General features: G+C 44.2%; 1 protein-coding gene across 1 annotated transcript in view; it reads left to right on the forward strand.

Annotated features, from left to right (window-relative positions):
- The window catches only part of LOC311246414 (protein spire homolog 1-like), a gene marked incomplete at both ends in the record, with an annotated part of 110,340 nt that overhangs the window by 43,934 nt on the left and 48,365 nt on the right, over positions 1-18,041 (forward strand). The window contains 2 exons of the mRNA XM_084336571.1: positions 2,327-2,557; positions 13,965-14,090. Of these exons, the coding sequence (XP_084192697.1) occupies positions 2,327-2,557; positions 13,965-14,090 (357 nt within the window). The remainder of the gene's footprint in view (positions 1-2,326; positions 2,558-13,964; positions 14,091-18,041) is intronic.

Here is an 18,041-nt window from a genome sequence, read left to right on the forward strand (position 1 = left end):
AGATTTGAACTTGTGAACTCGTGCTCCGCAACAGCCGTGCTATAGTTTACATAAGTAGTAGTAGTAGTATTGTTTTTTGTTTGTTTTAAGCTTTAGCCTAATTGACTTACATCTGCACACAAACAAACGCTAACTCCTGCTTCTAATATCTCTAATGTATCTCTAATCTCTAATATAGCTCTTAGAAAATTTTCATATTACATAATATAGAAAAGATTAGAGGTGTTTGTACCATGTGGTTGTTAGAGTACAGATGGCCCTGGGCTTTACACACAGAAGTGGATGATATTACAGAACTACAAATCAATGTTTGTTTTTGTTGCCCAGGAGATTAACGTTTGAAGGACATATCACGAGGCTACATCAAGGGGAATTATTCAGAAATCTTGCGCGTCGTCGTTGTGAAATGGTTTATGGATTTTCTGCCCCAGTTATTGATTCAGAGCGGCCTTCAAAAATACAATAATGTGAACACATTTTCTTAGAAACGAGGGAAGGAGAAAAGGTCTGTGTCGTTAAAACAAACTATTTCATCGCTTGTCACATATCATGTATATCATATATCATTATCATACTGCCATGTTGTCTGGCTGCAGGCTTTTACATTTATAATATTGAATCATAAGATTCTCACACGGTTTTTACGATAATATTTTGCCCAGATAAATTCTTACAGGGTTGGCCAGGATTGGTCTGACGGCATTTTAAAGAGCATGTATAAAACTCACCACTGCGGGCGGCTAGGTGGCGCAGTGGGCAAGGCGCTCGCCACCAACGCAGGATATGCTGGGTTCGAGCCCAGCTCTCGGCGTTGCTACCAGCTTGGCTGGTCGTTCATACTAATACAATTGGCAGTATTAGGGGGTGGGAAGCTGGTGGGTGGGGATCGGACGTTGTGGACAGCGACTCCTACAGGTCGGTTGGTGCGCCTGCGCAGTAGAATCAGGAAGCAACGAGGGCGGCGTGTCCCTCCCACGCAGACCCTCGCCGCTGAGAGATCGCGCTGTGCAGGTGAAAAGATGCGACGGCTGCCTCCTCGAGTACCGGAGGGGACACGTGATGCAAGGCTTCGTCCACATTGCAGCCGGCTTGTGGGAGGCATGGCTTAACAGCGCTCGAGACAGGGGAGGGGTAGAATTGATCAATACGAAATTGGGGACGGGAGAAAAATTAAAAAATTAGAGAAAAAAAGTAGATAAAAAAAGAACTCTTCACTGAGACCATGTGAGATACTAAAACTCTCCACTGAGACCCTGTGAGACACTAAAACTCTCCACTGAGACCCTTTGAGACACTAAAACTCTCCACTGAGACCCTGTGAGACACTAAAACTCTCCACTGAGACCCTGTGAGACACTAAAACTCTCCACTGAGACCCTGTGAGACACTAAAACTCTCCACTGAGACCCTGTGAGACACTAAAACTCTTCACTGAGACCATGTGAGACACTAAAACTCTCCACTGAGACCCTGTGAGACACTAAAACTCTTCACTGAGACCCTGTGAGACACTAAAACTCTTCACTGAGACCCTGTGAGACACTAAAACTCTCCACTGAGACCCTGTTAGACACTAAAACTCTCCACTGAGACCCTGTTAGACACTAAAACTCTTCACTGAGACCCTGTGAGACACTAAAACTCTTCACTGAGACCCTGTGAGACACTAAAACTCTTCACTGAGACCATGTGAGACACTAAAACTCTTCACTGAGACCCTGTGAGACACTATAACTCTCCACTGAGACCCTGTTAGACACTAAAACTCTTCACTGAGACCATGTGAGACACTAAAACTCTTCACTGAGACCCTGTGAGACACTAAAACTCTTCACTGAGACCCTGTGAGACACTAAAACTCTCCACTGAGACCCTGTGAGACACTAAAACTCTCCACTGAGACCCTGTGAGACACTAAAACTCTTCACTGAGACCCTGTGAGACACTAAAACTCTCCACTGAGACCCTGTGAGACACTAAAACTCTCCACTGAGACCCTGTGAGACACTAAAACTCTCCACTGAGACCATGTGAGACACTAAAACTCTCCACTGAGACCCTGTGAGACACTAAAACTCTCCACTGAGACCCTGTGAGACACTAAAACACTCCACTGAGACCCTGTGAGACACTAAAACTCTTCACTGAGACCATTACAACTTAATTTATGTTTGATGGAAGGCAATGTGGCCCACTCAACCAATAAGAGCGGTAACAAAAGTCAGTCAGACAGGTGTTAGTGTCTAGCAGGCTTGGTCGGCTCAAAGAGTTCTATTATATATCAGGCTGGCCGTCTCTGACTGACTTGTCTCCATCTGCCCTCCAGGTGATAGAGTCCCTTGGCATCATGATCTACAAGGCTCTGGACTACGGTCTGAAGGAGAACGAGGAGCGAGAGCTCAGCCCTCCCTTGGAGCAGCTCATCGCCCTCATGACCAACATGGCTGAGAGGGACGCCTGCCCAGACGAAGGCTACGAGGCCACCGAGGAAGAGGAGGAGGCAGAGGACGACCATCTGAATATTTGTAACGTCCATGGTTACGGGGATATACTCAAGGTAGGTGGTTCATCATGTTATGGTTGGATTTATTTGCGTTCCAATCAGAGCATGTGAGCGGAGCGGGCGGTTTTGACGTGAGCGACGGAGTGGGTTTTAAAATGGGTCGGCGCGACTTCCGGAGCGAGAGCTCTCCTCCGCTCCAATCCGCTCCGGGCCGCTCAGAAACTGATGTAATATACATGTAGTACAATGCCAAAGCAACAGGTGGCGATGTACAAAACATGAAGGCCATTTTCAACCAATGAGAAGGGTGAACCGTCACTCACATCCTGCTAGACCAAAGTATAATCCGCCATTGTTGTTGTTGTTCGCTTACATGCTAACGTGAATGGCAGCGACCATAGCATTGTGGCTAGGCTAGCTACCATCGCTTAGTAGAGCTAGTTGAATGGATAAACGTTATTTAACATTGCAGAATGGGTACATTTACAATATGGCTCAATACAAACAATTGTTAAGGGGCCCAGGGGGTGCAGACTGTTGTAGTTTGGTCAAATCAAGCTAATTTACATCATGCTCCAAAAAAAATTATTCTGCTGAGCGAGCTGTGGAGCGGGGAGCGCTTGATTCGTAAATTAAGGTGAGTGGAGCGGAGTGCTGAGCGGCGTGGCGGCGGGATCAACATGAGCGATTAGCGGAGCGGAACAAGCCGTCTAGAGCGAAGAGCGGATTTCTCGGCCGCGCCGCTCCGCTCACATGCTCTGGTTCCAATTGTATGTTTATTTTGTGCTTATATGAGTTGAGGAAAACGTCTTAAAGGGGAATGGACCCATTTTAAGAATTTACAGTATGTTCTTACTGCGCCCCGGGACAGTTCAGTCAGTATTTGTGAACACGCACCACTCTCTCCTAAAGCTAGAAATCAGAGAGAGAACCCTCGGTGATAGTGTTGTCACGATACCAACGTTTTTACTACCGATAAGTATCACAATACCGATTCTAAAACTGTACCCTGGCAAAAAACCTAGAACATCAGGAAAAGTTATGGAATATAATGTTAGAACAGAACATGGAACATTCTTTATAAAAACATTTGTATTAATAAAATAACAGAGAATACTTCGACACTGTTGAAACGTTAATAATCAAAATAAATCAGAATAAAAATGATTCTGTTACAGCTGCTGAGCTATATAGCTAATCTCTATGTGTGTTATGTGTTATCTCTCCACTTCATGCTATGTTGGTGCTTGTGCCAGCACAGGATATACGATTATAAAAGAAAGATGATATACATTATGTAAATCAATATCTTTCTTTTGAATAAAATAGGCTCAGGAATCAGGATTGTTAAAGCTAATTATCCTAGTTCATGTCAAAAGAAGTAGCCTATAGCGAATGTCCAAACACGCACGCACACACAAGAGAGGGAGAATGGGTTATAGCAGACTTAATGATTTTCAAATATTTCAGCTAATGAAGTGGCTACTTAAAATAATTGAATGTACAGAGAGACACACAGAGAGAGAACGAGAGAGAGGGAGAGAGGGAGCAAGAGAGAGAGGGAGAGAGGGGGGGTATTGGGCTCATGCCCTCCCATTCCTCACAATCGGAAAATTAAACTTATCTTTGCCCAGACTCCGCTGTGAGTGGCTCCAGGATTAACTGTTTTGGGTCAGCTTGATATAAACTTTACTATTATCTTTGTGCACCTGCATATTTTTTCAGATTCTAGTTTAGTTGCAAATGCAAGTGAAATGCTCGCACTGTGGAGTCCATGAACACGCTCAGCTCACAGCTCTGTCGGATTTCACTTCCAAATACAATGATAACCCCATTCTCTATTAAAGCACACTTTTAGAATATTTCCTTGTAGTAGTTAATGTTTATATTGATATTCCACATTGTGAATGATCTGTATGGCTCTTTTTTGGAGTATAGATAGTGGATGTAGTGAACATTTATAGGTATTACCCCAAACCGCCACATAATCATTTAAATACAGTAAAACCAGTGAACAGTAAAGAATATGGAGTGATATTGTCCAGAACATTCTTTGCTTTACTCAGTACTGAAATGCTTCTTGACAGTTTAATCACTTAATGATTAATCACTGACGCACACAAGTCACAAAGGAGAAGACGAAGATGGTTAATTGTCACTGCTGTGAAGCTCAAGGTTGTCTCCAGCAACGTGCAGATCCGTGCACATCCTGACACGTGTGTCTGCTTTTTTAGCAGCTGGGAGCAGCCTTTGAGTTGTTAATATCTTGCAATTGAAAGCGAGAAAATGTGGATGATGCCGTTCAAGGTTGATTTCAGGAGATGCAGAGAAAGGCATCACTAGAATGTCAGTCAGTCAGTCAGTCAGTCAGTCAGTCAGTCAGTCAGTCGGTCGGTCGGTCGGTCGGTCGGTCGGTCGGTCGGTCGGTCGGTCGGTCGGTCGGTCGGTCGGTCGGTCGGTCGGTCGGTCGGTCGGTCGGTCGGTCGGTCGGTCGGTCGGTCGGTCGGTCGGTCGGTCGGTCGGTCGGTCGGTCGGTCGGTCGGTCGGTCGGTCGGTCGGTCGGTCGGTCGGTCGGTCGGTCGGTCGGTCGGTCGGTCGGTCGGTCGGTCGGTCGGTCGGTCGGTCGGTCGGTCGGTCGGTCGGTCGGTCGGTCGGTCGGTCGGTCGGTCGGTCGGTCGGTCGGTCGGTCGGTCAGTCAGTCAGTCAGTCAGTCAGTCAGTCAGTCAGTCAGTCAGTCAGTCAGTCAGTCAGTCAGTCAGTCAGTCAGTCAGTACGAAGGTTAGGGTTAGACAGTGGCTCAGGAGGTAGAGCGGTCGTCTGGTAATCAGAAGGTTAGGGTTAGACAGTGTCTCAGGAGGTAGAGCGGTCGTCTGGTAATCAGAAGGTTAGTGTTAGACAGTGCCTCAGGAGGTAGAGCGGTCGTCTGGTAATCAGAAGGTTAGGGTTAGACAGTGGCTCAGGAGGTAGAGCAGTTGTCGGGTAATCAGAAGGTTCTCGGTTCGATTCCGACTCCTCCAGGCAACGTGTCGAAGATACTTAACCCCTAACTGCTCCCGATAAGCATGTTGGCACCTTGCATTGTTGCATCCGCCATCAGTGTGTGAATGTGTGAGTGAATGGGTGAGTCAAATTGTAAACCACTTGGATAAAAGCTGTTATATACTGTACGTAAATGCAGTAAATTTACCATTCATTACCAAAGTGAAATATAGCTTCAAACACAGGATTTAGCATCATACTACTGTCTAACTACAGTGTCCTGGTCATGTCAGGGTCGTTGTCCCTCTAGGCTGGGGTCTGTCTGTCTGTCTGTCTGTCTGTCTGTCTGTCTGTCTGTCTGTCTGTCTGTCTGTCTGTCTGTCTGTCTGTCTGTCTGTCTGTCTGTCTGTCTGTCTGTCTGTCTGTCTGTCTGTCTGTCTGTCTGTCTGTCTGTCTGTCTGTCTGTCTGTCTGTCTGTCTGTCTGTCTGTCTGTCTGTCTGTCTGTCCGTCTGCAGAGAGACACTCTGTCGGCCCTCAGATGGACCTGTGCTGCTTACATCATCACTCCATTCACAGACACAGAGTGCACGCAGACACACATACAATGCATATGCACGTGCCTGCACACAAATGCATACACACACAGATCAGTAGTACTAGTCACACTAGTGCCAGGGGGACAGCATTATTTCTCCAAAGAGACACTATGAGCAGCATGGCAGTCTAGCTGGCCTGATGGTGAGATACTAGCTACTGTAGCTGTCTGTTCACTTCACTGTCTCTCTCCTTTTCTGTCTTCTATCCCTCCTCTATCTCTCCTCTTCTCTCCCTTTATCCCTCTTCCTCCATTCTTCCATTATCCATACTCTCTCTCTCCATCCTCCACTATATCTCTCTATCCATCCCTCTATCGCTTTCTATCTCTCCACTATGTCTCTATCTCTCCTCTATCTCTCCTCTATCTCTCCTCTATCTCTCCTCTATCTCTCATATAGCTCTCTCTATCTCTCCTCTCTCCCCTCTCTCTCTATCTTTCCTATATCTCCTCTATCTTTCCTATATCTCTCTATCTCGCCTCTATCTCTTCTCTATATCTCTATCTATCTCTCTCTATCTCTCCTCTTCTCTCCCTCTATCCCTCTTCCTCCCCACTTCCATTATCCATACTCCATCCCTCTATCGCTCCTCTATCACTCCCTCTATCTCTCCTCTATCTCTCCTAGTCCTATCCATCCATCTATCTCCTCTATCTCTCATCTGCTCTCCCTCTATCTATCCTCTATCCATACTCTCTCTCAAGACATTAATGGTCCACTGATGCACAAATACACGCTAGTCAAACTATACCAGTAAAGCCCTGTGTTGACTGTGTTGTTCAATACAAATGCCAAGTGAACAACAAGTCACATGACATGACATCACATCACATCACATCACATCTACACAGATCACAGTGGAACCTCACTACCCAGGTTTATAAATCACAGTGGAATCTGACTCTCAGGTCTATAAATCACAGTGGAATCTGACTCTCAGGTCTATAAATCACAGTGGAATCTGACTCTCAGGTCTATAAATCACAGTGGAATCTGACTCTCAGGTCTATAAATCACAGTGGAATCTGACTCTCAGGTCTATAAATCACAGTGGAATCTGACTCCCCAGGTCTATAAATCACAGTGGAATCTGACTCCCCACGTCTATAAATCACAGTGGAATCTGACTCCCCAGGTCTATAAATCACAGTGGAATCTGACTCCCCACGTCTATAAATCACAGTGGAATCTGACTCTCAGGTCTATAAATCACAGTGGAATCTGACTCTCAGGTCTATAAATCACAGTGGAATCTGACTCTCAGGTCTATAAATCACAGTGGAATCTGACTCTCAGGTCTATAAATCACAGTGGAATCTGACTCTCAGGTCTATAAATCACAGTGGAATCTGACTCTCAGGTCTATAAATCACAGTGGAATCTGACTCTCAGGTCTATAAATCACAGTGGAATCTGACTCTCAGGTCTATAAATCACAGTGGAATCTGACTCTCAGGTCTATACAGTAGGTGGTGAAAAACTGCATATTATCTGTATCAGCCTAAAAAAACATGCAAACTGGTGCTGCGTCCAGCATCTCTATTTTAAGAAATATTATTTTTTGTTCTACTCTCTTCCCTCTATCTAATTTTCTGTCCTCCTTTATCTCTGCTGTGCTTTTCAAATCTAATTTCAGCATCAAGTACAGGGGTGGGGGTGTTGCCAGGCTTATAGAAACATAACTAAATAATCTACCTGCTCAAAGACTACTCTTTCATCCTTGACATTATAGAAACACAACTAAATAATATACTGCTCACAGACTACTCTTTCATCCTTCACATATAAAACACAACTAAATAATCTACCTGCTCACATACTACTCTTTCTCTACCTACCCTATTTTATATATATATATATATAATTTTTTTTCGCACTTTTTCTGTATTTTTGCTCCCATCCCAATTTAGTCGTTATGCCAATTCCCTTCCTGGTCGTTGCGCGCATTGCCCCACTATCGGCCTAGGGAGGGTGTAGAACTACCACATGCCTCCTCCGATACATGTTGAGTCAGCCAGACGCTTCTTTTCACCTGACAGCGAGGACTCTCACTGGGGGAACGTAACGCATGCGGAGGTTCACACTATTTCCCCCCGATCCCCTCCCTGCTGAACAGGCGCCCCGACCGACCAGTAGGAACCGCAGTTTACAACGACCAGGACTCATACCCCACCCGCTAACACTGCCAATTGTGTTAGTAGGGACGACTGACCAAGCCGGAGGTACCGCTGACAGCTGGATTAGATCCCAGAGTCTCTGCGGTGGTAGGCGAGTGCATTCTCCACTGCGCTACCCAGCCGCCCCCTCAATTAATACTATTTATACTATTTTATACAAATTTATATTATATCCACAGGCTTCTCTCTGTGGGTAAAGACTGAGTTTATTCCTGCAATGTTCTTCTGCTACTGCCCAGCCTGGACTCATGGACGAGGGCTACTGCCCAGTCTGGACTCATGGATGAGGGCTACTGCCCAGTCTGGACTCATGGATGAGGGCTACGGCCCAGTCTGGACTCATGGATGAGGGCTACTACTGCCCAGTCTGGACTCATGGATGAGGGCTACTGCCCAGTCTGGACTCATGGATGAGGGCTACTACTGCCCAGTCTGGACTCATGGATGAGGGCTACTGCCCAGTCTGGACTCATGGATGAGGGCTACTGCCCAGTCTGGACTCATGGATGAGGGCTACTGCCCAGTCTGGACTCATGGACGAGGGCTACTGCCCAGCCTGGACTCATGCTGCGGCATTGGTCATGCTGGACCTACAAAAGGCCTTCGACACTGTCAATCACTCCATTCTGATTGACAAGCTAAAAGCAATTGGTTTTGATAGTTTATCAGTGAGCTGGATGCAATCCTACCTGGAGGGGAGAGAACAGATGGTGGAGGTAAACGGTACCCTATCCCCCCCCTCACAGTGAGCTGTGGTGTTCCACAAGGAAGCATACTAGGACCGCTACTATTCCTAATTTATGCAAATGACATGTCGTCAGCTTGTGACTGCAACTTGTTCCTGTTTGCGGACGACTCAGCCCTGCTGGTCTCTGACAAGAACAAGTTGCAGGTTGAAAAAACCCTCAGCTCGGAACTAGGCAAGATCTGCATAAGAACAAGTTGCAGGTTGAAAAAACCCTCAGCTCGGAACTAGGCAAGATCTGCATATGGCTCGCTGATAACAAACTATCATTACACTGGGCAAAACAGAGTCCATTCTCTTCGGTTCAAATAACAAACTCAGCAAGACCGACGGCTTCTCAGTTACAGTGGGTGACAATATTGTCACAAGGAAAGACGAAATTACCTACCTGGGTTCCATCCTAGAGGCAAGTCTTTCCTGTGACAAAATGGCATCCAATGTAATAAAAAAAAGTCAACCAACAAACTAGATTCTTGTACCGGATCTCCTCTCTGGCAAACAAGAATACCCTGAAGACTCTGGCAGGAGCACTCATTCAAGGATACTACGACTGTGCTTGCACCTCATGGTACCAAAGCACCTCAAAGGCGCTAAAAACAAGATTACAAACATCACAAAACAAACTGGTCAGACTACTACTTGACCTTACCCCCAGAACCCACCTCACCCCTGCCCACTTTGACAACCTAGGATGGCAGTAGACGACAGAGTACAGCAACTTGCAATGAGCCTGGTCTACAAGATACACTATACGATTAAGGTACCCATGTACATGTCAAAATACTTCCCAAAAGTCAGTGAATACCACAACCACTACACCAGAGGAAGCTCAACAAATCATGTTAAACCCAGATTCGGCTCAAACAAGGGACTAAACACGTTTCGCAATTATGCCACATCAATGTGGAACGCCCTACCCAAAGCTGTAAAGGAATGTGAATCCCTACCCACATTCAAAACCACTCTTAAAGAGCACCTACGGGAGGCTGCAATTCGAAACTGGCCACCGTAAATGCCCAAACCCCCCACCACCTCCTAATAGACAGTCTCCTCCCCACCGCATGTATATATTCCCTCCCCGCCGTATGTATATTTCTCTCCCACCCACCCACCCCCTCCAAATGTACAGTCTCCACCCCACCGTATGTATATTTCTCTCCCACCCACCCACCCACCCCCTCCTAATGTACAGTCCCCTCCCCATCATATGTATATACTCTGTCAGGATCTATGGGTAACAGTACTGTATATTTGAATACCGTTTATGTCACAAATGTATCAGTACTAAATACCTGTATGTCCCTATGCCATAAATGTCATGTATGTTGTGTATGTCATAAATGTCGATATTAATTGAATCTGAATAAAAAAAAAAAAAAAAAAAAAAAAAAAAATCTAACCCTAACTAACCATACTGTCATGCACTTGTCCTAATAAACTAACCTACACTGTAGCACTCAACACTTTGATGAACATTGTTACTCAGCTGATAGAGTTGTGCTCTTCCTGATGGCTTGTCGTACAGAACTTGTAAGTCGCTTTGGATAAAAGCGTCAGCTAAATGACTAAATGTAAATGTAAATGTAATTGAAAATGGGGGACCCTGATGTAAACAAGACAAACGTCTTTCTCAGGTCTGCATCCCCTAAACAATTGTGTGTATTGAGCCGTACTGTATTGTACCCATTCTGCAATCTGTTAAATAAAGTTTTCATTCATTCATTCATTCATTCATTCATTCATTCATTCATTCATGGGATGTGGAAACTATGCATGTTTGTTTGTGTGTGCGTGTGTGTTTTTGTATGTGTGTGTGTGTGTGTGTGTGTGTGATTGTGTATTTTTGTATGTGTTACACTGTACAGCAGCAGAACTGCCCCAAATGATGTTGTTCATGAACAGCCACTAGAGTGAAAGCAGAACATGGATTGATTGATTGATTGATTGATTGATTGATTGATTGATTGATTGATTGATTGATTGATTGATTGAAAATGTTACCTGTTACAGATTGCAGAATGGGTACAATACAGTACGGCTCAATACACACAATTGTTAACACTTTCAGTGCCACTCACGAGATTTCTCAGGTTTTTTTATAGGTGGTTGCATGCCACCTATAAAAATAATGATTATTATTATTATTTTTTTGCGATCTGAAAAATTATTGCATCACCCGAGCCTACCCGAGTATAGCCGAGGGGCGCCGGCGATCACTGTGGAAAAAAGCGCCCCCTGTCGTCTCCCAGATGACATAAGTGATTTTGGAATGGACTCAATGAAAATGAATGGGGAAAAAAATCCGGTACTCCACATTTTCCAGTTCACTGATCCAGCCGGGGTTACTAGAGTTCATTCTGGAGCCTCAGATCCCCGCGGATCATGGAGTTCTACTGTATCGCGTTGGATCCATACACGTATCGATTTTTTCGAATGGTGATCAGGAATTGGAATATACCAGTTGGATACCATCTGATGTCAGGTAAGGACTCTATGTTATCAGTGGTAGGATAATCAGAGTAAGTTTGATGAAGTTATAAGCTGTTTTGTGAAATGTCTTCTTTCGGTTTCACTGTAAAAGTCCGTGAGGAAATCAACGGAGCGATTATCAGTGCGCGGCCGTAATGTGCGTGCGTGCACGTATAATATTGATCATCTAGCGTTTATTTGAAAACGATTCATAAAAAGGCAGACGAATATCAACGTTGTGGAATATTCCACTAAAAGACGATTTTCATAGAATGCTCCAGAATGAGCTGTTTTTTATATCAAAACGGGGGCTTTTCTAACTGCTCTGAAACGGCAACGACGCGATAAAAAAACAATCTGCCTTCACAGCACTGACTGGAAAATAGTCTTTGATAATGCGATGGGCAGATTAGACACATAGCCATAATTTAAAACATAGATTAGGCGATATTAACGTTAACATTGGCGCCGATGGTGGCATTCAAGCGGTAAAACGGAAAACCAGGCGTGGCGCTGAAAGTGTTAACACTTTCTCTGCCACGCTTATATCCATCAATGTTTGATCTCTGCCACCACTTTAAGGCTATGGAGATGTTCACCTTCTTTGCAGGGCTATAACTTTTTTAATTGTATTGCTAAATTGACATTACTGTGGCCCATTCAACATCGATTATCTATCGTTCAGGATGTAGGAACGTTTTACTTTTTCATTCACACATTCATACGAAAATACCATCTAGAGTATAAATATGTTTTTATCGTTTTCTGCAGTATTTCCCAGAACGTGAGATATAGGCACAAATGCATATATTAGATAATCAAATGCAGTTTGTTGCCGATCCACGCTATATTAAAAATTTCAACTGTACATGGTCCTAAACGTTATGACTGATCATGCGCGGGTGAACGTAGGGGGGGGGGGGTCGTTTATAATTCCGTGATAGTCGTTAAATGCTTCATGTAGTATGGGTGATATATAGATCAGAGCAGTTTGTATGGTTAATAATAAAGAAAAACGCTGAAACTCACGGCAGGTTCCTCGTAGCGTTGGGCGATGAGAGTGGAGCAAACAGATCCCAGTTATGTGATGTGGATCGAGGCGATCCAGTTCCGGTTTGTATAATACTAATATATGCCCAAATTATGTGGATTATTGAGTTATGGCAACGATCCATATCCACGTGTGTGTCTTGAGTCCCGCGACGATAAACGAGTGGCCGGACGGAATTAGGGGACGGACCGAGCAACAAAGGGGATATCCGGTTTGGCAACTCGCCGATCAGCCACCAGGTGGCAGTATTGAAGCGTTGCAGAGTTGTGCTGAGTCCCGCAGCATCAGACAATCCTCCGTGAGTGAAATATGAATACCATGGCGAAAATATGAAATATGATCAGAATAACGCCGTACGCCGTGATCTGGCAGAATTCGCATGAACTTGAAACCCGTCTTAAGCCGTTTCCGGCGGGGAATGTGTTAAGGGGATGCAGACCAGAGAAAGACTTTTGTCTTGTTTACATCAGGGTCCCCCATTTTCAATTCATAATGACATTTATGACATACACAACATACAGATATACAGATATATATCATGACACATATATCAAGATATACAAATATACAGTACTGTTTAACAGAGATCCTAACAGAAAATATATACATTCGAGGGGGAGGAAACTGTACATTAAGAGGGGGTTGGATGGGTGGGTTGGTGTGATGGGGTTTGGACATTTACGGGGGCCAGTTTTGAATTGCAGCCTCTTTGACGGCGGTTTTGAAGGTAGGTAGGGATTCACATTATTTTACGGCTGTGGGTAGGGCGTTCCACATTGTTGTGGCATAATTGCGAAACGTGTTTGTTTAGTCCCTTGTTTGAGCCGAATCTGGGTTGAACATGATTTGTGGAACTCCCTTGTGGTCGTGGAATTCACTGACCTTTGGGAAGTATTTCGACATGTACATGGGTATCTTAGTGGTGTAGTGTATCTTGTAGACCAGGCCCATTGCAAGCTGCTGTACTCTGTCGTCTACTCTAAGCCATCCTAGGATGTCAAAATGGGCAGGGGTGAGGTGGGTTTTAGGAGTTTTTGTTTGTTTGTTTATTTACACATATAAAAACAATTACATATATAATACAATACAATCCACAAGGGATGTGTAGGAGAATTGCCTAAAAACCCTCTAGGCTAGGGGCTTACATGTGGCATTCAGGAAGCAATATTTTATATTATATTATATTATATCTTCAGGGCATTCTTGCTTACCAGAGAGGAGATCCGGTACAATAATCTTGTTCGTTGGTTGACTTTTTTTTTTATTATATCAGAGACCAGGGACAAGGAGTTAAAGGCTAATACCACCAGTTTTACAAATCTTTATATGTTATTCACGTGTCCTCTTTCTATCTCTCCCCATCTCTCTCTCTCTCTCTCTCTCTCTCTCTCTCTCTCTCTCTCTCTCTCTCTCTCTCTCTCTCTCTCTCTCTCTCTCCTGTAGCTCTGTACATCCCACCTACCGAGCCCATCAGATGCTCCCAGCCACTACCAGGCAGTGTGCCGCGCCCTCTACGCCGAGACCAGAGAGTTACACACCTTCCTGGATAAGATCAAGAGCGCCAAGGAGGTGGGTCATCCTCATGCTCGTTATAGAATATGAAGGTCATCCTCATGCTAATTATAGAACATAAAGAGGAGGTCATCCTCATGCTCATTATAGAACATAAAGAGTAGCTCATCCTCATGCTCATTATAGAACATAAAGAGTAGGGTCATCCTCATGCTCATTATAGAACATAAAGAGTAGCTCATCCTCATGCTCATTATAGAACATAAAGAGGAGGTCATCCTCATGCTCATTATAGAACATAAAGAGTAGGCTCATCCTCATGTTCATTATAGAACATAAAGAGTAGGCTCATCCTCATGTTTATTATAAAACATAAAGAGTAACTCATCCTCATGTTCATTATAGAACATAAAGAGGAGGTCATCCTCATGTTCATTATAGAACATAAAGAGTAGGTCATCCTCATGTTCATTATAGAACATAAAGAGTAGCTCATCCTCATGCTCATTATAGAACATAAAGAGTAGCTCATCCTCATGCTCATTATAGAACATAAAGAGGAGGTCATCCTCATGCTCATTATAGAACATAAAGAGTAGCTCATCCTCATGTTCATTATAGAACATAAAGAGGAGACTCATCCACATGCTCATTATAGAACATAAAGAGTAGGCTCATCCCCGTGCTCATTATAGAACATAAAGAGTAGGTCATCATCATGCTCATTATAGAACATAAAGAGTAGGTCATCCTCATGTTCATTATAGAACATAAAGAGTAGGCTCATCTTCATGCTCATTATAGAACATAAAGAGTAGGCTCATCTTCATGCTCATTATAGAACATAAAGAGTAGCTCATCCTCATGCTCATTATAGAACATAAAGAGTAGCTCATCCTCATGCTCATTATAGAATACGAAGGTCATCCTCATGCTCATTATAGAACATAAAGAGTAGCTCATCCTCATGCTCATTATAGAACATAAAGAGTAGCTCATCCTCATGCTCATTATAGAACATAAAGAGGAGACTCATCCTCATGCTCATTATAGAACATAAAGAGTAGGTCATCCTCATGCTCATTATAGAACATAAAGAGGTCATCCTCATGCTCATTATAGAACATAAAGAGTAGGGTCATCCTCATGCTCATTATAGAACATAAAGAGTAGGGTCATCCCTCATGCTCATTATATGCTAACAAGTTCACTCACGTTCAGCTAACGCTAACGTTGTTGTCGCTACTACTGTTCACGTGACACCACTCGCTTTGAGGATTATATCGGATTGGAAAATACTTTTTACTTTTTCCGATATCCAATCCTGTGAATTTGGCCAGTATCGGGCACACATGTAGTGTTCTGTAGTCAGTAGGCACGCTAGATATGTAGTGTTCTGTAGTTAGTAGGCACGCTAGATATGTAGTGTTCTGTAGTTAGTAGGCACGCTAGACATGTAGTGTTCTGTAGTTAGTAGGCACACTAGACATGTAGTGTTCTGTAGTTAGTAGGCACGCTAGATATGTAGTGTTCTGTAGTTAGTAGGCATGCTAGACATGTAGTGTTCTGTAGTTAGTAGGCACGCTAGATATGTAGTGTTCTGTAGTTAGTAGGCACGCTAGATATGTAGTGTTCTGTAGTTAGTAGGCACACTAGACATGTAGTGTTCTGTAGTTAGTAGGCACGCTAGATATGTAGTGTTCTGTAGCCAGCAGGCACGCTAGATATGTAGTACTGTGTACTGTAGTCAGACATGTTGTGTACTGTAGTCACACATGTTGTGTACTGTAGTCAGGTTGTGTACTGTAGTCAGACATGTTGTGTACTGTAGTCAGGTTGTGTACTGTAGTCAGACATGTTGTGTACTGTAGTCAGGTTGTGTACTGTAGTCAGGTTGTGTACTGTAGTCAGACATGTTGTGTACTGTAGTCAGACATGTAGTGTACTGTAGTCAGACATGTAGTGTACTGTAGTCAGACATGTAGTGTACTGTAGTCAGACATGTAGTGTACTGTAGTCAGACATGTTGTGTACTGTAGTCAGACATGTAGTGTACTGTAGTCAGACATGTAGTGTACTGTAGTCAGACATGTTGTGTACTGTAGTCAGACATGTTGTGTACTGTAGTCAGACATGTAGTGTACTGTAGTCAGACATGTAGTGTACTGTAGTCAGACATGTAGTGTACTGTAGTCAGACATGTTGTGTACTGTAGTCAGACATGTAGTGTACTGTAGTCAGACATGTAGTGTACTGTAGTCAGACATGTAGTGTACTGTAGTTAGTTAAAGGTTTTCTTAATGTAGATTCTGCCATTCATTCAGTTACTCTACTATATTATTAAATAACTGAACCCAGTTAACCAATACATGTAAATACTGTACCTGCAGTGGTAATGGTAACATATCTGACCTGGCTGTTATCTCTCTGGTATCTCCTAGCCACGCCTGTTATCTCTCTGGTATCTCCTAGCCACGCCTGTTATCTCTCTAGTATCTCCTAGCCATGGCTGTTATCTCTCTGGTATCTCCTAGCCATGGCTGTTATCTCTCTAGTATCTCTTAGCCACGGCTGTTATCTCTCTAGTATCTCCTAGCCACGCCTGTTATCTCTGGTATCTCCTAGCCATGGCTGTTATCTCTCTAGTATCTCCTAGCCATGGCTGTTATCTCTGGTATCTCCTAGCCATGGCTGTTATCTCTCTGGTATCTCCTAGCCAGGGCAGAGAGAGAGAGGGGGGGGGGGAGGGGGAGGGAGAGAGACACAGAGAGAGAGGTTGTCAGGCTACAGCAGACAGAGGTTATATCGTACCACATTTATAAGTGGATACATCTTTATAGTGTAATTTAATGGGATGAATACCATTATGTTGATTCCTATAAACCTTTTTCAGAAACATTCTCTTCGTGTTTATTTCCTGCTGATACAGTAGCTGACAGGAAATACAACGGGGCCCCGGCTGTTCCCCTGGCAACAGAATTCTTCTGAAAAGCTCTACGCTCTCTATTGGCTACTGCATCACTGGCAGTAGCAGCATGTAATAGACAGCAGAACAGAGCTCTCCGAGAGACCGTACGAGAGAGAGATGAGAACAGCCAGACAGCCATGCTACGTGACAGAACATAACAACACATCTTAACAACCTCGAGAGAGAGTCACATGGCATGACTGTCACTGTGGGAAAACCAGGAGGGATCTTCTTTTAAATAGAGACGCCATTCCTATGAGATGAGATGACAGACAGGACTAGTATTTATTAGACAGTACACTATATATATTAGATAGTACACTGAATTAATAGTAACAGCTAGACAGGAGATAGATAGTAGATAGATAGTGAAGCTGCAAGGTCTAACATCAACACATGTGGAAATCATGTAAGCACTAAACACACATGGAAATCATGTAAGCACACATGGAAATCATGTAAGCACACGTGGAAATCATGTAAGCACACATGGAAATCATGTAGGTGTAGCCGGTACTACTCTGAACATGCCATGAGTGGGAGTCGAACCCGGGGCGTCCGCACCGCGGGCGACATCACAGACCTCTGTACCAAGAGGTGAATTCACTCCTAAGCACTCAGTCTGGATGCCTCAGGGGAGTGAGTTTTACTTCCTGGTACCGCTACCGTGCCACGCTACAGTCACTTCACGACGTCCGAAGTTCTTCGTGACTGGGCTTCGCGGTACCATCCGTTACATAGGCACACGTTTCTTTGTTTAATCTATATAATCGTGACACCCCTAATTTAGGGGCAGATATGCTGTCTGTGCATGACAGACCATGCCATCACACATACCCTGGTGGCAGGTGACAGACCATGCCATCACACACACCCTGGCAGGTGGCAGACCATGCCATCACACATACCCTGGCAGGTGGCAGACCATGCCATCACACATACCCTGGCAGGTGACAGACCATGCCATCACTCATACCCTGGCAGGTGACAGACCATGCCATCACACATACCCTGGCAGGTGGCAGACCATGCCATCACAC

Source organism: Notolepis coatsorum (genome assembly GCF_963971535.1).
Source record: "Notolepis coatsorum genome assembly, chromosome: 19".
Lineage (NCBI taxonomy): Eukaryota > Metazoa > Chordata > Actinopteri > Aulopiformes > Paralepididae > Notolepis > Notolepis coatsorum.